General features: G+C 38.8%; 2 protein-coding genes across 2 annotated transcripts; both read left to right on the top strand.

Moving 5' to 3' along the window:
* The first annotated feature begins 866 nt into the window (after nt 1-866).
* bmal2 (basic helix-loop-helix ARNT like 2) lies at nt 867-18,742 on the top strand. Its single transcript, XM_082539096.1, has 17 exons — nt 867-1,195; nt 9,495-9,624; nt 9,719-9,772; nt 10,581-10,622; nt 10,785-10,942; nt 11,260-11,339; nt 11,757-11,849; nt 13,095-13,212; nt 13,284-13,433; nt 13,543-13,786; nt 14,204-14,310; nt 15,348-15,498; nt 15,606-15,676; nt 15,781-15,892; nt 16,021-16,111; nt 16,605-16,704; nt 16,827-18,742. Exons 1-17 carry the CDS (start codon nt 1,138-1,140, stop codon nt 16,982-16,984), a joined length of 1,917 nt encoding a protein of 638 aa, XP_082395222.1. The 5' UTR covers nt 867-1,137; the 3' UTR covers nt 16,985-18,742.
* A 1,528-nt stretch (nt 18,743-20,270) lies between these two features.
* Nucleotides 20,271-25,615, top strand: LOC309709794 (guanylyl cyclase inhibitory protein). Its single transcript, XM_082538621.1, has 4 exons — nt 20,271-20,361; nt 21,533-21,665; nt 23,431-23,773; nt 24,296-25,615. Exons 1-4 carry the CDS (start codon nt 20,291-20,293, stop codon nt 24,436-24,438), a joined length of 690 nt encoding a protein of 229 aa, XP_082394747.1. The 5' UTR covers nt 20,271-20,290; the 3' UTR covers nt 24,439-25,615.
* Nucleotides 25,616-25,638: the final 23 nt, after the last annotated feature.

The following is a 25,638-nucleotide window of genomic DNA, read 5'->3' as shown; positions in this document are numbered from 1 at the left end:
AGTCTTAGGTCTATGTTTACAGCCAGAATGGGTCCAATAAATAACAAGAGTATTGATCAATTGATCCAAGTATGTTATATTTTATTTTATTTGTTAATTGTTTTCTGAACTAATGTAAAGACAAAGGAAAGGATGTGGTGGATGTAGCGCAGGAGGTAGAGCAGGTCACTCACTAATCAGAAGGTTGGTCCCTGGCTATCCCAGTCTGCATGCCAGGTATCCTTGTGCAAGATACTAACCCCACATTTATCTCTGATGCACCCATATGAGTGTGAATGCCTAGATAGAAAGATAGAAAGCACTTAAAGCATAGAAGAAAGTGCTTGTGTGAATGGGTAAATGTGGCATGTTGTTTAAAGCACTTTGAATGCAATAATAATAATTATTGTAATAATAAATATGAAGTATTATTAATAAGAGGAACTATCGGGGTAATGGCTAAATCTCATTATCTCATTAAATTAGGTAACTAAACATACTTTAAAACCAACTTTGAGAAAAGTTTGAGATTTTGATATTGTTAGGATCCTCGAGTATTGTCTCAAAAACTTGTTCCTTTTGTTTTTCTGTGTCACTCTGACAGGCATGCACGGCTGCTTTGAGACTTTTGATCTCTTTTGGGGGCTCTATCAGACACTTTATTAATAAGCTTTTCTTTATGCTCATTTTCTATTAAGATTTCTTTTCCGAACCCCCTCCCTTAAACTTGGAATTTTAACTAATTAACTGTCCCAGGATTTGTCAGGATAAATAAATGCTTTTAATTATTATTTTTTATTATTATTTTATTATTATATGGTTATTGGGATAACCAATCAGCCATTTTGACGGGAGGTCGGTGAAGCTACAGCGGTGATTCTGGTTGTGAACCGGTAGGAGGAGACTGTGCTCTGTCTTCCGTGTTTCCCTACTATGTCCTAATTGCACTTCGCTCTAGTACCTTTGTGCACGTTTCGATGCCCTCCCTCTGCTTTTAAATCTTCATTAGCGATAAACAAGCGGGTTTTAGAATATTTTTGCTCGTTTTGTGCCCCCCTCTCGCAGCGTCTTCACTAACAAACACTATCTGGTAGGAGTCGACTGCTTCATCCATGCATTGGAGTCCCGGGCCCCAGCGTACCGGCTCCGGCTCCAGCCATGTCGGCCAGGAATGCAACGGCTACCGGCGGTGACAGAGCGGTAGGCGAACCGGCAGGTAATTCAAACATGTTAAAGCTATTATCACTTTGAATAATAGGGGTGAAATTCAAATGTCTCCGCGGCACTGACATTTAGGAGAAATAGAAAAGAGAAGCGATGTTTTTCCGGCAGTTCTTTTGTTGCTCGTTGACTGTAACTTTGCGCTATTCCAAAAACTAGGTCAGTAGATCAGTAGACCAAGCTCGCCCTCTAACGCTATGCCATTTATGTAAGACAACACGACGCTGTTAAGCGATACCACTCTGCGAATTGCGCTAAATATCCGCCTTGCGTGTTTATCAGTTAAGGATAAGGGTTTTTATATGTAAATTGTGTGTTTTAATGCCTGTTAATGCTAACTCGAAAGATTAAACCACGTAAATGTTAGCTTAGCAGCGGCACCGAGGCGAGGCCGGGGCTACACACTCGGCTAAGATGAGTCTGTTAGAGGAGGTGCTGTCATAGCCAAGGACAGATCGTTCTTGCCGATATTTCTGACGCTTATGTTCTGTTTTCTGATGAAAGTGGTGTTTAATCAGCGTCAGTGCTTGCTGCTATTTTGGCCCAACTAAGGTCGGTGCCTCTATCCGTTGACTCAGCTCGGCCATTTGTCTTACATTAGCTTGGATGAAGCAGACATTTCTGTAAGTTCATTTTAATGCTCCGCGGTCTCTTTACACAGTGTAAAATATACTCGGAACCCTTTAGTTAGTTGATTTTAGTACAAACTAAAGACCAGTGCCCATAAAAATAAACATAACTGTATATAGTGTAATTTGGTGAGTCAAAGCCAACATTTGTAAAGAATATCATTCGTAAATGGTAGTTTATAAATTCCGATAATAAGAACTGAAGTCATGTATGTATGTACATATATGTACGTACATACGTGTGTGTGTGTATGTATATATATATATATATGTATATATATATATATATATATATATATATATATATATATATATACATACATATATATACACGTATGTATGTATGTATGTATATACATGTATGTAAGTACATACATGTATACATATGTATGTACATACATACATGTATGTATATATGTATGTACATACATGCATGTGTGTATAAATATGTATGTACATACATACATGTGTGTATAAATATGTATGTACATACATACATGTGTGTATATATGTATGTGCAACATGTCATGTGAGCGTAATCTAGGTCAAATAGCATGATCACCTTCAGCTATTGCTTATTGTTATATTCCCTCAAATATGCTTCATTGGGATAAAAATCTTGCATTAAAGAATACACTTAAACACACAATCTTTAATGTTATGGTAAAGTAAGGAATAGTATACAGGAAATGAGTAGTTAGTAAAGCAGCTGGAACCATAAAAGAAAAGGGTGCTCGAGATGATTTAAGAATTGGACACCTTTTTACTATAAATAACACTCTTTCAAATTCATTTTCCATTAAGTGAGGGTCTCATATTCAAAGATTCATACTCTGAAACTAAAGCTATTGATTATATAGTGGTAGAAAGTGTGTGTGTGTAATAAAAGAGATAATAGCCTCCTCTGCTCTGCTGTATTGAAAGCTCCCAGTAACTGAGTACTGCTTGCCACATAACTACTGCCATTTTGAATCCATGACATGCGCAATATAAACAGTTAACTGTCCAGTAAAGGCATAATATCAAATTGAAAACTGCCCATGGGGCCCTTATCCAGCAAGAGTGAGTGAGCTCAAACTGAACTTGTTGCTACTGGCCTAGGTTAAATTTTTGTTCACACTGCTCAATTTGCAATTTGAGACAGCTTTTAGGATGTAAACTGTACTGGTGTTCAGGTTGTAGTAATAATAATGGATTGGATTTATATAGCGCTTTTCAAGGCACCCAAAGCGCTTTACAATACCACTATTCATTCACTCTCACATTCATACACTGGTGGAGGCAGCTACAGTTGTAGCCACAGCTGCCCTGGGTCAGACTGACAGAAGCGAGGCTGCCATATCGCGCCATCGGCCCCTCTGGCCAACACCAGTAGGCAAGTAGGGTAAAGTGTCTTGCCCAAGGACACAACGACCAGGACAGAGAGCCCAGGGATCGAACCGGCAACCTTCCGGTCGCCACGGTCGCCCATAACCAATATTATTTTGTAGTAATACATATACAAAATAATATTGAGCCAATGTGTTTTTTGTTTTTGTTTTTTTACTGTAAATACTTTGCAAAAGGTGGCCTGAAACACAGCAGTTACATTTATTTACATGTGCCTTTTGCAAATATTTGACACTCATTATCATACTATAATGATTGTAGCTTTGTGTGTGTGTGTGTGTGTGTGTGTGTGTGTGTGTGTGTGTCTGTGTCTGTATGTTACCTATCATCTTCTTCTGGACAAGTGGACCAATGTTGATAAAGCTTTATATCAACATTGCCTAGGTCACTGTGAGTGCCATAATCTATAGTGCGTATACAAATCCCACAATTGTATATATTTTTACATTTAACAGTTCAGTTGAGCACTGAATGGAATGGGATGTCATAGAACCTTAATAATCTGCATTTATTAAGGCTGTTGTGTTTTAAACATGATTTAATGCTTTGTACCTTGCTATATTTAATCTGAACAAGGTGTGTGTCGTCCCCCCCCCCCAGAAAAAAAAAAGTCAGTGATCATTGCCGACCTCTCTTGGTTTTTATTGCCACTATAAGCACGTTTTAAAGCTCAGTTTTTAAAACCTTACGATGTAACTACTGCCCAGACCATGCAGCAGTATATTAATGACTAACCTTGTATTGTGGATGGATTACACAGGTCTGCAAAAATGATCTCCATTTCCCCCCATCATGTACAGTTTTTTGTTTGTTTGCTGTTGTTCTTTTTTTTTTTTTTTTGGGGGGGGGGGGGTGTTTGAAAACGTGTTTTGTTTTGTTTTTTCAGTTTAAAAAGGGAAATTGTATGCTTAATTCAACTAAAAATGTGAGTTTTGCAAGAAAACCTGACAAGATGCAGTTTTTAAAATATTTTTCTTGGTTTCAGTGAGTAAAAATCTATAAGACACAATCAAAAAAATCGTATGCAGTTTTTTGGTTGCAGACTTGTGTTATCTCAGTTGTTCTCCTGACTGAAGCTTTGTCCGTTTACAGTATCCTGCCATGCAATTGTAATTCTGTTTGGCAGTCTAATTAGAAGAACACCTTCAAAGTAATCTTATAAATGTAAATGGACTAGTTCTTATATAGCACTTTTTACTCAGCTTGAGCACTCAAAGCACTTTACACAACAGGACTCATTCACCAATTCACAATCTTTCATACAAGCACTTTATTTCTATGGTTTTTCTTTATAAGTGAAACATTTCTACACACTCTGGTGAATGCACTGGAGAGCCACTTGCAGTTCAGTATCTTGCCCAAGGATACTTTGTTATGCAGGGATCTAGCTACTAGCCTTCCAATTAGTAGACCTGGTCTACCGCCTCAACTATAGCCAGTCTAACATTCAACATGAAACATTAGGACTTATAAAGTGCTGTGAAAAAGTGTGTGCCTACTTCCTGATTTCTTAGGCTGATTGCATTTTTAATATTCAACATAGTAGAAAAGTCAAAAAACAGAACCTTGAACAGAACCTGTCTAACAAAGTGAAGTAGGCTAAAAGATCTCAAAAGCAACAAATCATGCCGGAATCTAAAGAAATGTCTGAGATGCAAAGTTACTGACATCAAGCAGTTTTGCAAGACTTTGGGAGTCCAACAACAGTTTATTCATTTTGTAATTTGGAACATTGGTGAACCGTTCCAGAAGTGGCTGGCCTACGAAAATTACTCCCAAGAGCAAATCGACAACTCATCCAGAGTAGCACCTAAAGAACTGCATAACTCACTCATCTCAGTTAAGGTCAGCGTTCACAATTCAACAATAAAAAAGGGGCTGGGCGAGACTGTGAACAGAAACAAACCTGCCAGTCCGCCTCTTAATCGCTCAAACAAGCAAAGTGAAGGTTTTGGAGTAGTCGTGTCATGCTTTGGCATGTCTTTAAACAGTGTGGAGGATTTTCCTAGCATGAACAATCTGGCTGAATTAAAACGGTTCTGCAAGAAAGAATGGCCCAAAATTCCTGATTGTCAAATGTCTCATTGTCAGTCATCACAGTCGTTTGAATGCAGTTATTGCTGCCAAAGGTGGCACAACCAGTTTTTTGGTTTAGGGAGCAATTTACACAGGGCGAGGTAAGTTTGGATAACTCTTTTTCCATTTTAATAAGTAAAATCATCATTTAAAAACTGCATTTTGACTCTGGGTATTTTTATGTAGCATTAAATTAGTTTGTGGCATATATGCAAAAACAAAAATTAAGAATAGGGAAAATACTTTTATCACAGCATTGCATATAAGCAAGTGTAAATAAGAACGTTTACTAGTCTACATTTAGCATCTTAATAAAAGAAGGCATGAAGGAATATGAGTAGCAATTTATTTTTTATTAAGTGCAATATAGCGCTGACCTGAGAACAGTAAAATAAATTGGCTGAAGAAAACATGCTCATACCATTTACTTTCTTAACCATGTGTTTCTTCAGAATTAAAATCAGGTCTGGACTCACCAATCTTGGTGAAGCTTTTAACAATACCATTACGTCTGCTCCTGTCTTTTGGGACAACCCATCAAACCAACATGTAAAAGAAAATGTTAAATTCCATTCAATATTTTATATTAAAAATAATCAAATATTGGAGATCATCTTCTGCATCAAGAATTGTCCACCATGTTGGATGTGATCGAGTTAGTGGTTGGTAGGGAAGTGTGTATTCACCGACTAGTTGACAGTGGTCCCTGGAGGCTTCTGACAACCACTCTCTAGGTCTGTTTGACTGGTGCTTTTATTTAATCCTATAAGGTCGCCAGGGTCTGTATTAGAGATGGACCGATCCGATATTACGTATCGGTATCGGTCCGATACTGACGTAAATTACTGGATCAGATATCGGATAGAAATAAAAAATGTAATCCGATCCATTAAATATCAAAAAAGCACCTCACAAAACTTGCAACATGCTGTAACTCGGCTCATAACCGTAGCACCTCGGAGCAGTGTGCTCACGTGATAGAGCGGCTGTGTGTATTTGTAGCCTCGCTACCAAACCAGCATTTCATCTCCGAGGAAGTGATCCCAGAGAGAAGTAAATCAAGAGTGTAAGTTCATCTCTGAATGTTTGTAAAGCCTTCCAGCGTTAAGCTTAACAACCGATATATGGAGTGACTGCCTCTTCTCTCTCCTGTTGCTACTTCAATCGTGAAACTGATCAGTGATCAGCTGATCGGCTTTTCTGTCGCGAGTCCGTCTCTCTTGTTTGTTTTTGGCCCACTTTGCACCAGAAAGAGGAAACCAGCGGCTGAACAACAGCAGCACATTTAAGCTTGATAAGCTGTTGTTAGAATTTATTTAATATTACTTTCTAGAGCTATACTACTTTTTCCTTTGGGAAGGTACCATCTGTGCAGTCTGCAATTCTGTTGAAAAAAGATGTTGAATCTATTTAATTATTCTTGAAAAATAATTTATTTCTGTGCATTTTTTTTTTCACACTGCATCAAATTAAAGTTGATTACGTCGATTAAGCATCATGAGGTGGGGGGTGCTTCCCTATTGTTTTTTTGCTGGGAGTTTGCAACCCTATTAGTTGGGTTGCTTAATATTTCTAAGTACTCTTTAAAATACCAGAATGGGAAGGCTTGAGTAGGTTTAAGTTTATTAGATTGATCAGTATTGCTGAACTATGAAATATTTTGGGTGCAGTGTATTTTTTACATACAGGTATAACAGAATAGCTTCAGTGGGTTTTTTTTTTTGTTTTTTAACTTGAGTATGAACTTATACAAAATGCAGCAAGATATTAAAAAAACAGTTTTACTGTTTAACAAACACACTATATCGGATTCATATCGGTATCGGCAGATATCCAAATTTATGATATCGGTATCGGACATAAAAAAGTGGTATCGTGCCATCTCTAGTCTGTAAAAATGATACAAGCAGGGACACATCTCAAGTTGTTACTCGGGTATGATTCACAGTTTCTGTGCTGTTATTGGGAGTAGCTCAAAATGCCACAGTTTACTAACTAAACTTTATCTGCTGGGCAAATAAAGCAAAATCCAATAATCCTATATTGAAATAAATATCACCTTATTGTTTTATAAGTTTCTTCTCTATGGAACATGTATATCTATGCTTTCCTTTGCACAGTCATCATGCAGTTAACTGCGTGCCTTATAAATGTTTGACCAGAAGTTGGGCCTTATCATTTAAGCTATTGAGCTGGTAATGACTGAAGAATGCAAACTTACTGGGCAGACCCGGGGTGTATGTGTGAGCAGGGTGGAACAGAGTATCCTATGACCTATTTTGATCAGACTGTTTGCCTTTATGTTCCACTCTTGCACATCTGTTCCCATTTCTCTGTTTTTGTTGTTGTTCTATAAATGAAAACACTCACCATTTAATGTTCAGTGGCAGCTGTTGCAACATTGTTGAAAGTATAACTTAAAGTTAATGAGAAACAAGTCATTTCTCATGTTGTTGCCATTGTGTGAGCACAGGGTGTAGGGTGAGTTGGGTGCAGCAGATGCTCATTCAGGTGTTGAGTGAATGAGCAAATTAATGGGCACGTGACCTTAAGAGAGGGATTGTGGGAGTTGACAGGGGGATGCTTGTATGGCCTGATGTCCATTCAAGTACTCGCCCTCTCTGTAATCCAACAGAATCTGATGAGGAGAGCAGGATTAAAAGTTAAGCTTCAGTCAATCTGTTAACAACTCTTTGGGTCACAGACAGTGTGAAACTGTTAAAACTAGGTGCCATGGATATCAGCCACATTTTGGCTATTTCTTGCCATTGTATCAATTTCTCACACGCGTACAAACTTGAGTGCCTCGGAGGCCATGTGTACATCAGTCATGGCAGCTCATGTTATACCACAATAGATTATACAGTGTAGAGATGTAGAGCTATTAGTTAGTGGTGTCTGAACAGCTCTACTAAAGCAGTTTGTGCATTATAAGTCTCTGTTAGCACACGTTGGCCTCAGTTCAAATACATCCCTGTGGGAGCTATGATCAGGCATTAACAGCATGCTGTTTTCTCTCTGAAGGCTGGTTAATGGCCAAGTCTTTGAGCTGTAGGAACATAATGAGCTGGATTCATTAACATCTGAAGGTTCACCGGCAAATATTATTGGAAACCCACTTCACCTTTAGGGAGATGACCTTACCAATAGGATCCAGTAATATGAAAACTGTGAGGCTTTTTTTTTTTTTTTTTAAAGCTTCATTTTTGTTATTTTGGGCTAATGTTCAAGGTGCTTGTGTTAATTTCCAGCTCCGTATTTGTATTCCTGCACTTCACTAGAATAGCTTTGCATGATTCACAGTTCAAAATTATTCTCAGACATTTGATGCAGTGACCACCTGAAGCTAGTTTTTTTTAGCTCCATTATTCTACTTTAAAGACAACCTTCTGCTGATTCTCTGCCTCTTGTAAATGTAACTTTTGAACAGCAGGTGGGTGGGTCTGGCTCTTTTTTTTTTTTTTGAATATCTGCTTTTACTGGCATCATTTAAAGCCATCAGTAGCAGGGAAAATGGCTGCAATTGAGTGTTTTGCATAGTCTAAAACACGAGCTTTTGGCTTAATAAAAGTGGCTCTAAAAATAAATCCTCTCAAATAAAAATGCAACTTCTTATGTTCGAGATAACAAAGATTACCACAAGTCAAGTTAGAGCAGCTACACTTGAACAACCCTTTTTCTGTGGTGTTGTCCATTGTTGTGGGGGCACCTGGCTAAGTGCATCCTTCAGTTACGACATGACATAGAATTGTTATTTGCATTGTATTCAGTAGTAATGTATCATTCATTCACACATTCTTTTAAACTGCCTTTATATTTTGCCCCTGGTTGTCCACTAACCCACTTCCATAGCACTGGGCCTACCTGACAGTTTGAGAACCAGTTATTACGTCCCTATTAAATCACACAATGTATCTGTATGTGTAACTTCTGTATCAAGTATTTAAAATTGTTTTTAAAGCCAGAAGGTAGTATTGATTGATTGATCATACTTTATTCATCCCGAGGGAAATTGAGTTAAGGCTGCCAGCCGTGCCAGCGCCATTGCATATGCATATATTTGGCATCTTTATTATATATTAGCTCAGCATAAACAGGTGGAGCAATCTGTTGCAGTAGTGCATGGTCTCTTATATTGTATTGGAAAATTATATCAATTCCTCATGTTTTATGACCAGGTACACTTCTGTTGCATTTCAGATGATGTGCTGGTTGAGGAAGAACAAAGTACTTCTGTGTCTCTGCCCAGCCTGATGACCCCACCCTCAGCTGCTGGTATGTCCCTGAGCGTGGAGTTAACCCGAAAGCGCAAGGGCAGCGTGGACAACCAGTACGTATGGGACTGCTTGCTTCAGGAAAATCTAAATCTTAAGACCCACACTAATATTTGTTGTTAATACAGGCACCGCTGTTTTTCTTTCTAGGGATTCAAAATGTGTTTCAGTCCCTGATGTAGATATGGAAGATGACCAAAACAGGTACAGTTTAACTGATAAATGACACAATGTGATGCAGAGGAATGCTACATGAAGCTTTAGACCTACTTTTTAGAGATGGTAGTATTTAAACCTCAGTTTCAAGCCTAGAAAATTAGCATTCCCCAACTAGTTGTGAGCATTTGTTGGCAGTCGCTATGAAATTGTGTTGATGAGCCCTGGTCAGTGACCTCTGGTAACCACAGGTCGCTTTGGGAAAAGTGTGTATTCCCCAGCTGGATGGCAAGTGGTTGGCTGTCGCTAGAAGAAATTGGTCTCAAAGAGGTATACCATTCTGTACCAAGGACCTCCTTGTGATTGCTTTGATCGCTTGCAAATTGCTGCAGTCACCAGGACTTTGCATGGAAGACGCTGACTTGTCTGCAAACACTTGCTGACTACTCATTACTCAATACGGTACTGAAAGTGTGAAAATCCAAACTGGAAATGGAGATAGTTTGCCTTCAAAGTTTCAGTACAGATGGGTGGTTGGGTAGTGAGCATTTGCAGTTGACTGTTTTCACTCTTCACTGACCAACAGACTCAAGCAGCCACTCGCCACCTGGTTAGGAAATACTCTGCAGCAATCTGCTAGTGATCAGAGGTTGCCTGGGGGTCACTGGCTGGTTTCTAAGCCTGTGTAACTGAGGCCTTAGTATGTTACTTGCTGGTGTATTGCTTTTCATGGAATTTGTTGAGAAGAAATTTTCTGAAGTCCTAAAGGATTTTCTTCAGGTGCTAACACCTCTTTATACCTTTTTTGTATGCTTTTAATCAGCATTAAACCATTTCAGATTTGTTTTACTTGCAGGTCAGATGGAGAGGACCAACATGTCAAAGTTAAATGCTTCAGGTAGAGTATGACTTAACTGATAAAACTTTACCAGAAATGTTACAAGATCATGGGAATCTTAAAAGGCCAGCAAGTTTTGCAATATACTGCAAGTCTGTAAAGGCAAAGCAGAAAAGTTGTTTCTATTTTTGTGGCATTATTTCTGAATTCATGTGTCTGCAGGGAGCCACATAGCCAAATTGAGAAGAGGAGACGGGACAAAATGAACAATCTGATTGACAAGCTCTCAGCCATGATCCCCACCTGTAACCCCATGTCTCGTAAGCTGGACAAACTCACTGTGCTTCGAATGGCAGTACAGCACCTCAAGTCTCTCAAAGGTACCAACTCAATGTTTTTTTTGTTTTTTTTTAATTTGTTCAATTAATCTACTCTGACTCTGTTGTTACTGGTGGTAACTGCCAGTTATTTAGATTATTGGCATTGTGCTGGAGTGTTACTTATATCCCTGAGCTGTGAAAGGCTGATGGGGGATTGTCAACACAATAACTGAAGAAGGATGTTGTCAAGGATTTTCAAATTCATACCATAGGTGCATCGACTAGGAAGCTGAGCAGAACTGGCAGTCGTCGGTATTCTTTTTAATTATCATTATTTTTTATTTGTGTAACTTTGTGTAATATCTGTATATTTTCAGGTTCAGCAAGTTCTTTTTCTGAAGCCAACTATAAACCGTCATTCCTTCCTGATGAGGAGCTCAAACACCTTGTTCTCAAGGTAAATGCAGAAGTGACAAATCTAACGGTTTCTCTGGTATGAAGTGTAACCTGCAAGTCCCTTTGGAGATGTTTTAACCTTTCCTTAAAAAGCAGAACAACACTCTGTAGAGTCCACATATGCTGCAGATTATTATTTTGTTATTTTTTCAAATAACAATGCCAAGCTTCTCATCTTTTTTTTTTTTTTTTTTTTTATTCATGTAATTTTATTATAAAGAAAAGTCTGAACATGGCTCAAAGTTTCTGTCTTTGCAGACACACAACAGTGTAACAAAGTAGTTAAAATGTTGCCAATAAACTACATTACTACTGTAAAAAAATATATTTTTTTAAATAACAAACTCTTGCTATTTTTTTCTAGAACATTTCATCACTTTGGCTCCCCTTTTCTCCCCTTTGTTTCCTTATCGTGCAGGCTGCAGATGGGTTCCTGTTTGTAGTGGGCTGTGATCGTGGGAAAATAGTTTTTGTCTCAGAGTCTGTCACGAAGATATTAAATTATAGCCGGGTAAAACTTTTACATTTGTTACTGTTTCTGCAGTGTCTTTTGTTATGAAAACCTGGGACACACCAGATGGCTTTTGTTATCTTGTAACTAATGTAAATAGATTTGAATCCACAACCATCAGGTGACTCTGTAGTGAGATGTTTGAGTGCACAGCATTTGTTATGTATTGTAGTACTCAATAGAAATGGAAATGTCATCTAAATCTATCGTTATGTTGGTCCTAATAGTTAGTGCACAATAGTCTGTTGCAGGACAAGTGATTACTGGAAAGATGCCATACACTCACCAGCCACTTCATTGGGTACACCATGCTAGTACCTCAGATGGATCTCTTTGTGCATTTACAACTGACTTAATTCTATATGGCACTGATTCAACAAGGTGCTGGAAACATTCCTCAGAGGTTTTGATCCATATTGATACAACATAATCACACAGTTTTTGCAGCTTTACTGGCTGCATATCCATGATGCCAATCCCCTGTTGGACCACATCCCAGTGGTGCTCTTATTGGATTGAGATCTGGTGATTGTTGAGGCCACTGAGTGAAATTATTGTCATGATTTGAGATTTGTGACACAGTGTTCTCATGTATCCAAGAAAATGTCCCTCACACCATTACAGCACCAGTTGCAGCCTCAGCTGTTGACACAAGGCAGGATGGATCCATGTTTTCACGTTGTTTATGCCAGTTTCTAATCCTACCATCCAAATGTTGCAGGAGAAATAGACTCCTCAGGGCACTGGATATTTTCTCTCTTTCGGACCATAGCTTTGTAAACCATAGAAATGGCAGTTTCTGGTGAGCCCATCTGGCACCAACAACCTTCCAACATTCAGTTTCTTAAATCACCCTTTCTTCCATTGTGATGCTCAGTTTGAACTTCAGCATGCTTTCTTGACCACCTAAATGCATCAAGTTGCTGCTGATTGATTAGCTGATGAGTTTTTAATGACCAATTGAACAGCTGTACTTAACAAAGTGGCTTTTGAGTGTATTCGTGTGCTTGTTGATAGACTATAAAATAATGATCAAAATAACACTATAGTCCTAAGCTGTCATTTAAGCCATCTGTGCTCCACACAGTGTCTGGTGTGCTCCAAGGGTCACAGTTAACCATCAGTGTTTTGGGTTTTTTGGGGGGGGTTTTCATCATAAGGAGTAATTGCCTTAGGTCTTTTTTTTTATATACGCCATAGGAGCCTTGCTTAGGTCAGTTTGATGAGCTGTTTGTTTTCCTCTAGGCGGAGCTGATTGGGCAGAGCCTGTTTGATTACATACACCCAAAGGACATGGGAAAAGTGAAGGAGCAGCTGTCCGCTTCTGAATTATATCCTCGTGAACGGCTAATAGATGCTAAAAGTAAAGCAAATATTCTTGTCTCTGTTTTTGTGTGTAAGAGATTACGGTTAACGTTTCTCTCGTGTCTTTAGCCGGTCTGCAGGTTCAGGCTGACCTTCCAATCGGTGCAGCACGGTTGTGTTCGGGTGCTCGTCGTTCATTCTTCTGTCGCATGAAGTATAACAAAATTTCTATCAAAGTGGAAGAGAAGGAATCCCAGGGAAATGTCTCCAAAAAGAAAGGTGGAGATGTTACACAGCAGGTTTTATTAGGTCTAAATTCAAAAAAAAGCTTTTTAATGAGTATGTTAATTGTGTTCTGCTTTTGATTTGTATCTGCATCTGCTTTTAGAGTCGCAGAAGTACTGCACAGTCCACTGTACAGGCTACATGCGCAGCTGGCCGACCAGTCAGCTGGGAGCAGAAGGGGAGGGTGAAGTGGACAAGCAGGAAAGCTCCCACTTCAGCTGTCTAGTGGCGGTGGGACGCGTCCACAACCACTCATCTCCCCAGGTTAATGGAGAAGTCCGAGTTAAACCCACAGAGTTCATCACGCGCTATGCCATGGATGGCAAGTTCACCTTTGTTGATCAAAGGTAAAACTGGGGTTTATTGTCAAAGTGTGGCAGTTGTGGTGATTTTTACTTTTAAAATAACTATTGATTTTCAATCTGACCTAATGTTTAAAAGTCCCAGAGAGTCCAGCGCACATTATTAATGTACAACTGGTTAGCATTTGTTATAAAGCTAATTGGTTAGCTTATTGGTTTTTTCTTTCCTCATTTGTAGTTCATGTCATAAATAATAGTGTTCATCAACAACTAGCTTGTGTATCTATAGCAACATAAGAAAAGTGGTAGGTAAAACATTCAGTTAACAGATTAAAAATGTTTCTGTTCTTGCTCTGTCTGAAATGTTTATGTTGTATGAATTTTTCCATTTTAAAGGAAATCTTAGTTGATGTAATAGGATATTTGGATCTCTCTTAATTATATTTCAATTTTCTTTGACAGAGCGACGACCATTCTAGGTTATCTTCCCCAAGAATTGCTCGGGACCTCGTGCTACGAATACTTCCATCAAGATGACTTACCCCATTTAGCAGACAGACATCGAAAAGGTGCAGTTTTTATTTATGTATGGGGTTTTTTTTCCTCTATTTTGGATATGTTTAAAGCCATTTCCATGTTTAACAAATGGCTTCATTCTTAGGTTTAATATAGGTCAGATAGATACCTAATTAACACAGAACTGCCAGGAATGTGGGTGTTTGTTTGTTTTATTTTTAACTCCATCCTGCAGAAACTGCAGTAAAATTTTAAGTTTTTTAAATTTACAAATGATTTTAAATCAAAATTATTACAATTAATTAACAAACAAATACTAAGTAGTATATCTCCATTCATCCATTCTCTTCCACTTATCCAATTCATGGTTATGGGGGGAGGGGTGGGGGGTCAAACACATTATATTAAATTAATTACTGTAAAAGTAAAACTGACAGTTTAGCACACCATCCACACTGCTCCACCTCAGGCTGCAGCGCTTCATCTCCTCAAGCATGAAACCCATTTGACATGGCAGCTCTGCTCTGAATTTCTACTCTAGTTTTTACTCTGTTGTCCATGTGTTCACTCCGACCTGTTGTACCCCAGTATTACATTCCATTGATGCAGAACGCGTCAATCCTTTATGCAACTATATATAAATCCATTTTACAAAATGCCATGAAATTAGCTGATGGTTTTAGTATAAGTCAGGCTTGACCAACTTTAGGCCTCGAGGGCCGGTGCCCTGCAGGTTCTAGATCTCACCCTGGGTCTACACACCTGAATCAGATGATTTGTTCATTACCAGGCCTCTGGAGAAGTTCAAGACATGTTGAAGAGGTAATTTAGCCATTTTAAATGAGCTGTGATGGATCAAGGACACATCTAAAACCTGCAGGACACTGGCCCTTGAGGCCTGATTTTGGACACCACTGGTTTAAGTTATCTGATTTTAAAAGCAAGGGGATCAATATGTCCCTGTTGGCGGTTCTAGTGTTAAATGTCTGTATTTTGTGATCACTGATGTACTTTTAGGTTACAGCGTTATCTAAAGATTCTGTTTTCTAGTGTTTCTCTGACTTGTCCTCTTGCTGTTTTTCTTCCACAGTGCTGCGGAGTAAAGAAAAAATAGAGACAAACTGCTACAAATTCAAAACAAAATACGGCTCTTTTGTCACTCTGCAAAGTCAGTGGTTTAGTTTTGTAAATCCGTGGACCAAAGAACTAGAATATATTGTGTCAACTAACACAGTCATCTCGTGAGTATATGGTTCAGTGGATTTGTACATTTGCTTATGTATCTGTGAGTGCGTCTGTATATATGTGTGTTAGTTTGAATTTTTCTCTTTGCTCATCCTATGACCAGATATGATCCCAGTCGAGCAGGTCGGTCAGGAAATAAATCTGAACAGTCGAGCAATCCCAAGGCTTCTGAAGGTCTTTATAAAATTATTCTATCAACACATTATTTGGTTGTAGGGGGCCTCCCCCCCCCTTCACTTATTTAACTCTTCTGCTCTGTCTTATTTTTTCCCTGTCAGACTGTAAAAAGTCCCCTCCTATTATACCGGGCATTTCCAGCACACCTGGGACTATGATATATGCCGGAAGCATAGGAACCCAGATTGCCAATGAGCTGCTGGATTTCAACAGGTATGTACTGGATATAATTACTTTAAAAACACACAAGTCCAGCATCGGCATCTATGCTCTGGTTACTTGGTGTTGTTGTAGATGAAGGATACTGCTGTTTTAAGTTGTTCTGTGTGGGTTTCCTTTAGGACGAACTCATCACCTTCCAGTGGTAATGTCAGTCCCTTCAGTCTGCCACAGGACAAGTCCCCACAAATTCACAATCAAATCAGCAACAGCGTGAGTCATGCCGGCTGTTTATCCAATCAATCCAATCAACTTCATGCATCCTTAATGCATGAAGGAGCATTTCCACAGGTCCTTCTTCCCTGCAGCTGTCAGACTGTACAATCAAAACTGCTCCCAACAAACATAGAGGTTTACATCAGCGCTGTAACTTGCACTATTTTATCAACCGATTCACACTATAACCAGGGTTTGCCTCTTATCTGTATTTAATTTTATTTAATTTAATAACGGTACAGTACTCTGTTTTTGGTAACCATTGTCCTTGATGTAAATATGTAAAAACTGTGTATGTTTCAGTTCTGTGTCTTGTGTACTGTTTGTTTGTATATGTGTCTTTCTTGCTGCCGTTACACCCAGATTTCCCCTTGTGGGACAATTAAAGGATTATTCTATTCTATTCTGGCTCACATAAAACATTTTTAGAAGCTGAACTATGTCTAAGATGTGATGTGAGGGTTATAGTGTGCTCCCTTTTGGTCTTCAGGTCCCAAATGGAGAAACATCAGACATGGAAATACCAGGAAAGTCCAGCTCGGAGAGTGAGCCTCAAGGTGCTGCATTCTCAGGAGGAGAGACTCTTATGGGTACTTCCACTCATCGTGTCTATAAACTTTGTTATAATAAACTGAGTCACTTGCTGTATTTATTTCTTCCCTATTGCAACCTGGTAACTTTTCCTTTTTGTTTTCACTCCACCTTACCCCAGGAGAAAATTCCCAGTTGGATTTGGAGAGCGTGGTTGGACCAGGCCTGAATAGCCTCAGCAGTGATGAAGCAGCTATGGCAGTGATCTGGAGCCTTTTGGAGACGGACACAAACTTGGGAGAAGCTGTGGACTTTGAAGAGATGCACTGGTCCTTATAGAATCTGCATTACAGTGTGAAACGGCACGCTGGAAAACACCCGGATCCTCATTTTGATGATGGCAGAAACTGCTTGAAGCTTACTCAAAGGAGCAGCATTCTGTTTTTGTTTTTTGTTTTGTTTTGTTTTGTTTTGTTAAAATTTAATATATTAGTTACTCTTCTCCACATAAGCTGTCTAGTTTTTGGGTGGCTGCTCAAACAGGAGCAGAATCGGCGACATTAAGGGACACCTGCTTTCCCTCTTCAGAAAGAGGATGTGCCTCTTAAACGTTGCAGCTGCCCACCCACTCACCTTGAAACCCTGTTCCTCTCCTCCCTGCTTTAATAAATCTGCCGTCAGCCTCAGAAAGGTTGAAGAAGCCGTGAACGCACAGAAGAGTGATATGATGTACATCATGATGGCTCTGGATCCTTGCTTCTATTTCTCTCCACCTACATTTAAACAAAGGTTGGGAGTGGTGACGCAAAAAACAATTGCACTGAATTGATTTCTTTTTTCTTTTGTTTTTAAAGTTGTAATTTCATTAGGTACTGTATGCTTGACTAAAATGCAAGAGGACACCCTAAAAAACTGGCCAAGCTTTGCAACCCTTCCCTCAGGATCCAAAACCGTGGGTTTAAAGCTTACCGCGGCAGACCACACTTCCATAACCTCTACTCTCTTTGAGAGTCACCTAAAGACGTGGTGCTCTGAGATTTTCTCTTGTCAGTATCTGAACATTTTTCTCACAAACGGTGTAGTAACCTCTTCTCTTGTATGCTAACATATGTCGCTGTTTATATGTGGGGTCGATATGATATCAAACACCATGTCTTCAGGCCACATGTGTCTTAAAGGGATAGGTTGCATAAAAAGCCTCAGAATTTACTAGTTCCACCTTCAAAAAATTTTAGTTGATGAGCTGCCAGTTTTGATGGCTGGTCATTTATGAGCACTACAGTACAACTTCATGCAAATCAGAAGGGCACTTTAGAAGTGCTGATATTAAGGGTTGGTAGTGATGGCTGAAGAGCGAACCCATTTCACATCTTCTCAGTACGTGTTTGAGACTGATGCGAGTCAGGGAGTTATCAACTTTTAAGATTTTACACACTTCCCTGCATACTGTACTAGTAGTATCAGTACTTGTTCACCTCTGAATCTTTGTTCTTATTGTTGTCTCTATAGTCGTGCAGGTAAGCCATACCTTCTATCGTTTCTTCTTTTTATGCACTGACAGTCTGAGAACATGTTTATGTGCTTGTTATGTGGCACACAGGGTTGAAATGGATATGTTTGTTAAGGGATTGTGCTATGCAGAAGTGTCATTCCAAACTTTTTTTCCCCCCTCCCCTTTATTTCCTCTTGTGTAATAGCCACGTGCATGACTCCTGAGTGTAGAACATTTGCAGAGCTGTGGTGTGACATTTGTGAGAACTTGAATGGTCCACGGAGCAGTATGGATCCCATTGCCATTTACCTCATGTAGAGTTTAGGATTGGCCATGCTTTCAGTTGCACATTCTAGCTTTTTACTAAAGTAATGAAACCTCTGATAGCCATGATTTGATGATCTATTTGTTAGTGATCCACTGCTGAGCGTGGCCATGAGTGGCTATTTACTTTATAGGTCCATTAAAGTAAAGTTATTGCATTTGGCTGTTTTTTTGTTTTTGTTTTTTTTGTTCTTTGTTTTTATAAGAAATTTAACAACTTGAGTATATACATCCCCTGTTATAAGTTACTTAAAAATAAATCCTCTATGTCTAAACGTTTAGTGATTACACATTCTTTTAACTGAAATCTTTAACTTTAAGGAGATTTTTTTAAAATTAAAACATGAACTACTGAAATCCAGCAAAATCATTTGGTTTGTGGCACATGGATTTTTATACCGTGCGTGTGTGTGTGTGTGTGTGCGTGCGTGCGTGCGTGCGTGTGAGATATACCAGTTGTCCACATATACCAGTGTTGTCCACTGAGCTTTCGGGGTCAAAAAGGCTGCACGTCTATGTGTTATCTTCACATAATCGTTATAATGAAACGGTGCAGTCTTAAAAAAAAAAAAGTTCCTGTTTGCTTCTTGGGAATACTTTTTTCCCCCTCATTTCTTGAAGGCCACGTCAAGATTTTTCAACAAGAACTCGTATTTCGAGGCTGGAAAAGCTTGTTGTGGATCATGCAGAAAATTGTCTGTTATATCTAATGCTTGAATTTTTAAGGAGCCGGTTGATGGAGCAGCTGAACTCTCAAGAGGACTCCTCCTTACTTGTGTCCGGTCTGAAGTGCCTTTGGACACAAAATGAACCTCTACTGCTTTTTGGAAACGGTCTCCGACGTGGCGCCTCTGCAGACTTTAAAAGGAGGGCTGAAACGTATCACTGAATAAGCTTGATGAAACGTGGCATGCTGTGCACATCAGAGATGAAACTGGAGCTGCACGTAGTTGCATCAGTGCTCTCTTTGTAACCGAACATGTAGAGCTATGAAGCTGTGCCATAGATGCAGACTGGTCCTTTTGAAAGGCAAAAAGTCAGTATTTTTTTTCATCCTGTGTATTGTGGATGTCATTGCATTCTTGTGAACGCCACTTTCCCAGAAAACTAAGGAATCGGCTCGCATCAGCTTATGTGGTTTATTAGTGATGAACCTTTTTAAAGAGGTGTATGTTTTGCTTCTGTCTGTTCAGAATAAAATAGTTTTTGTAAGGTAGGGAATGTTTTATTTCATGTCCGTGTCTGTGTGTAGCTGCATGTTGCTTTGGTTTTACTGATTTAATTTTTAAAAACAATTGCATTATTTGAAATGGAAAGCCAAGACTTGAGCGCCAGTTGCTCCACCAGAGGCAGGACCTGAACTCTTGGGGTTATATTTTCCAGGCTATTTGCCAGTTTGCTACTGCCGCTGTCCATACCGGTTTCTGCCACAAGTTTAGTCATGTTCGATATTCAGGCTCCAGACGATGTTGTCTGATGGATTATTGCTGCTATTATCAACATGTCTGGGCCGTCTTCCCAGGTTGTGAATAAATATTAGTTTACTGAAACTTCAGCTGAAACTTTGGTTGATTATTTATTTTTAAATGATTTCTTGGCTCTGATAGAAACACCCTTCAGTCTGCATGGCCCTTGGTGATGTGCACTGTCTTGAGTAATTACATTGTTCTCTTTGTCCCCCCACCTCCCCTCATGTGAGGAGATTAGCTCAGAGTAATTTGTCAGATGTGATAAGGCAGTGCTTGGAGCAACTAAGAAAGCATAGCGTAAGCTGGGATTTCTGCAAAGTAAAGTCAGTGGTGAGTGCGGAGCTGCTTTGTCTTTACAGTATGGGCCAAGCCGCTGTCCGGACTTGTGGAAGAAGCAAGTCATATGTTACAGAGCTGTATGAATGGTTCAGGTAAGCTTTTGAATTTGTCTTAAATTTTTACAGGAAGTTGAAAACAGATGCAGATTTTCTTTAGCCTTAAATTGATTATTACGTTCATGCCCAGAACGGAACAGACATGGCATGGTGGTGCAGTGGTTAGTACTGAAGACTCAAAGCAAGTTGGTTCTTTGTTTGAACCTGCTAGCTGGGTGGAGCCTTTCTGTGTGGAGGTTGCATGGTTTCCCTGTTCCTGCGTGGGTTCTTTTTAGGTAATCCAGCTTTCTCTCACAGTCCCAAGATGTCCTTGTTAGATGAAGTCCTGAAACCAGATTGACCATGGGCGTAAATATAAGCTGAGTGATTGCCTCTGCGTTGCCCTGAGTTAGACTGGGTGACCTGTCCATGTTTTATCCAGCTGCTCAACACAGGGGTGAAAATGAATGAAATTTATAGAACAACTTAAAGAGATTTTTTGTTCAAAACAATCCTTGCACATCTATTATCCTGGACTTCAATTCATTCTCTGACTGAAACAAGCAGTTTTGCCTCCTGAGCCAACTTTGCTTTGATTGGCTGCCCCTCCAAACAACAGGTATAAACAGCAGCTGAATGGGAACTTTTGACCACATTAGGAAATCTGCTCTCACTGACATCATCCAGAGACAAGAGTATTACAAAAATCTGAAATGTAGTTTTTAGAGCAATCTGGCGCTCATTGTAATTACTTGCGCATGTGCTAATTTCATGGTTAAATAATGTTTGAGCATATTTAAAATAAGCATCCATCAGCGCGAGAGTGTACTTGAATTTGGGATCAATACATTTATTTTTACTCTTATTGATTTTAGCATTGTAGGAATTTCCAGTGTATTTAGCCAGATTAGAATTTGTTGTTTTTGCAGGCAAATCTGCAAAACTAACAGCATCAGCAACAAAGTAAAGTATTATCTCCTGTGGACTGATCAGCTTCACTCTGCCATGATGTCATTTGGCCTAATTATCTTGGCACTTGTGCCGCACTCTGTAAATAAGCTTTCAAACACATGTAATCCACACAGGTTGGGGATGGGTTGACCTTAATTCCACTGATTCTCAATTTAAGACACATTTTCTCTCAAATCAGACCCCTCTCTCAAACTCCCCTTGTTTTCCAAATCCTTTGGTGTATTAAAACACAAACTGTTGTTTTTATCTGTGGCAGAAAGTTTGTTATCGAGTGTCCAAGTGGGCTAATCGCTCTTCACGAGTTTCAAAGGCATTTCTGTGATGGAACTGTGGGCAGTGAGTCAGCAGAGTATGCAGAACAGATTTTCCGCACGCTCGACAGCAATGGGGTAAGCATGACTCTATAGAGTAGGTCTATACAGTACAGGAGTCTTGAAAAAGTATTGAGTCACCACTCACTTCTTTATATTTTTGCCTCCATGAAATCCAGAATTGCAAAGTTTTAACCTCCTAAGACCTTAACTCTTTCATGGCATGCATTTTTAATTTCTCTTTGCTATTTGGGCTGATTGGGACCTGATGAATGTAAAAACAGTGAATTATGTGATTTTTTTTTTTAACCTAATTTTTGTTTCTAAGAAAAATGAGATCCACATATGAGGACATTGGCTTTAAATTTCAATAGAACAGTGGCAGTATAATATCCCTGTAAGTGGATATCAGGCCCTTGTAGAGCAAAATGTAGTATTCTGGTCTAAAACAACCCAAAATGTGATATCCACATATGTGGACACCAGGTCCTAGGAGGTTAAAGTAAACCTGAGTAATAATTATCCAGGTCTTCCAAAAAAGTATTCATAGAAAAACACACTTTTTTTTCACTCTTTGTGCCTGAAATATTTTAGAGGAATTATTTTTTTCACTTAACACTGAATCATTCAGGCAATAAAAGGGCACCTAATTCAAGGGATGAACCAGTGTTGTCTTCACATAAGTTTAACGAATAGCTCATTTAAAATTGTATCTGTAGGAAGCCTGGGAGCCAGTCTCAAGAGTACATAATTTGTTCCAATATCTTTGGATTCAAAGAGATTCAAGATTCAAAGCGTTTATTGTCATTTAATCTATGAAAAGTGCCAAAAATTAGATATTTTGACAGGCATAAATTTGTGGTAGTTTTGCTCAGAGATGCATCTGGGCCTTCAGTTGATCCATGTATTAGATTATCATGCTGAAGCTTAACCTCCTAGGACCTGGTGTCCACAAATGTGGACATCACATTTTGGGTTATTTAGACATAAATACTCAATTTTGCTCTACAAGCGCCTGATATCCACTTACGAGGACATTATACTGCTACTGTTCTATCGAAACGAATATCCTCATATGTGGCTCTCATTTTTCTTAGAAACAAAAATTAGGTTAAAAAAAAAAAATCTGGTAATTCTTTGTTTTTACATTCATCAGGTCCCAATCAGCCCAAATATCAAAGAGAAACTAAAAGCGCATGCCGTGGAAGAGTTCAGGTCTTTGGAGGTTAAAGAGAAATGGTCTCGTGGAAGGGTGTCTGTGAAGAAACCATTCATATAGAATGGAAACAGGAAGAAAAGGCTGAGGAATGAAAATTACACAAGATCTGGACTGAAAATCAGCTAAAACAGGTCTGGTGGCGAGATGAATCCAAATGTGAAATGTTTAAATGATTGTCAGAATGTAGGGGTCATGTCAGGGGATGGGTACAACAGTGAGTGTGTAGAGCCATTTTCTAAAACGCAATGGAGGCTCTGTAGGGGGCGGCCAGTGGTGGTGGGGATCTTGTCAAAATTGATTAAATTAAGAGTGCAAAAATTACAATCAAATTTTGATCCATCATACAATACCATCTGGAAAGACACTAATTAGCAACAGCTTCATTTCTCAGCATGATGGTGATCCCAAACACACTGCCAGTGAATTAAAGGCGTATCTGTGAGATCATCTTGACAGAACTGAACAAAAGGCAGCAAACATCCAAAAATCTTTGAATATCCTTCAGAAATAGTTCTCCAGGCATATTGAAGACAACTAAAAGAAAGGACATGCTTTCATAGTCATGCATCACAAAACTGAAACAAAACATTAACTGTGTGGTGCTTTTTTTTTTTTTTTTTTCAGGATGGGGTGGTTGACTTCAGAGAGTATGTCATGGCCATCAGCATGCTTATTGAAGGTTCAGCTGTTGAGAAACTGCGCTGGTCATTCAAGCTCTATGACAAAGACCGAGACGGAGCCATCACAAAGGAGGAAATGCTGGAGATCATGCAGGTGTACAGGCTCTGTGTCGTGGTATATAAAACAGAAGATGTGCCAGATGTTGCAGTTCGACTGATGTGCGTTTCTTTGTTCGGACAGGCTGTTTATAAGATGAACGTGGCTGCTGGTTTAACCAAACCAAACCCACTTACAGCTGAAGAATGCACCAGCAGGATATTTGTGAGATTAGATAAAGACAATAACGGTGAGGAAAGGTGGCGACTTTTCCCTCCTTTTTGCGTGTAATCATACTGCAATGTTATTTCTATGTGTATCAAAGTTGATTATATATGTTTCTATAGAAAAGGTAAACAATCCAATTTAAAAAAATAAATAAATCCACCACTAAAATGTGGTTTGTTTTTAAAAGTATCTTTAGTAACAACTTTAAACAATAAAAACATCCTTGAAGCCTAATAAGGCTAATTGAAGACAAAACTGTAGCATGTTTGATGCTGATTAAAAATAACAAAATGCAAATGGATTGCTCAACCCACAAAATAAGTAAGAGGCAAAAATGTTAATCTAAAAGATATGATTTGCTCTTTTCCATTTTGATATAATTAAAGACAACCAATACTCTGGATAATATACAGAGGCATATTTTACTGACGGTGGTTCCCCAAATTTAGCCCCAAAACTTTCCATTCACTAGTATCAACCCTCACAGACAGATTATTAACAGTCAGTCCAGTGGTGTTTGTCTAATCGGTGCCCGTCCTTGCAGCAATCATCAGTCTGGAAGAGTTCATAGAGGGAGCGCTGGATGACAATTGGATCAGAGAGATGCTGGAATGTGACCCGAGCACCGTGAAGGTGGGGAGGCCGCTGAAGAGGGACACCGCTTTGGAAAACCCACGGTTAATTTGAAGTGGTTCACTATTTAGGCACACTGGACCAGCCAGTGTTTGGGCTAAAAATTCAATGAATTAAATTCTATCTTCATCTATTGGATAACTTTGTCGTAGCTGCTTTAGAGTGCTGTAACATTTGGAGCTTATTTTATCAAGCTTCCACAAGCTGAAATGCCGTGTTTGTGTTTTTATGTATTGCTCTGTTCTGGGTTATTAATGTTACTCAAACATACCAGATTTTAGAAAAAGTATGAATTTACATATGTAAATCCATAATGTACACATGACACATGTGAGTGAAAAAAGAAAAAAAAGAACTGTTATTATAAATTCTGCACTTGTGGACAGATTAACTTGCACAAAGTAATGGACCCTAATAACATTATCAGAATCAGAATCAGAAAGGGTTTTATTGCCAAATGTTGAGCAGGTTTACAACATTAGGAAATTGCTGCGGTGCTTAGTGCAAACATACTGTCATAAACGCTTAAATAGATATAAAAATAAAAATAAGAATAAGAATTAAAAGTGCTAAGTAGATAGATATATACATGAGTGCAGGTGGTGATCAAAGTTAAGAAGCTCTTCTCTGGTGTAAGAATATCCAGAGGAGTGCCCAGACACAGAAGTTATGCACAAAAACAAAACAGAAAGAAGACATCTCCACTAATGAGGCCTCACCAATGGGTATTCATGCTACATCAAAGTAATTGGGTAATAGACTAATAAAAATTAAAGAAAAGTTACTATTTTTTTACTACTACATTATTTATTTATTTTTACAGTAGATATATAGTGTTAAAACGTTTTCTGTGGAAAAAAACCACCATTTTAAACATGTATTTTTGAAATTACAGGACAGTAAATGACCAATGTGATTTTTAAAAAATGTAATTTTTACACATCTATTTCTTAAAATTTACGCTCGGAGAATCATGCTATTATTATTTTATTTTATTCTATTTTATTTATGTACTTATTTATTTTTTCGTCACTGACGCTTTAACACCACTTGGTGTCGCCTGTACTTCTTTAAAGCTCACTAGCCACAAAAGTAAGGCTTCCAAGAATTTAAGGAATACGTCTCTTCCCCGATCCAGGAAAACATGGGAAATTTCACTTTTGCGTTACTTAGCTCGACGGACCGCTGTGTGTGAAAGCTGCTGTTGGTTGTGACTATTCCTACATCAAGATGACAATAAAAATGTTTGTTTTG

The sequence above is a fragment of the Aulonocara stuartgranti genome, assembly GCF_965226115.1.
Source record: "Aulonocara stuartgranti genome assembly, chromosome: 7".
Lineage (NCBI taxonomy): Eukaryota > Metazoa > Chordata > Actinopteri > Cichliformes > Cichlidae > Aulonocara > Aulonocara stuartgranti.
This window is presented reverse-complemented; position numbering and strand designations above follow the sequence as displayed.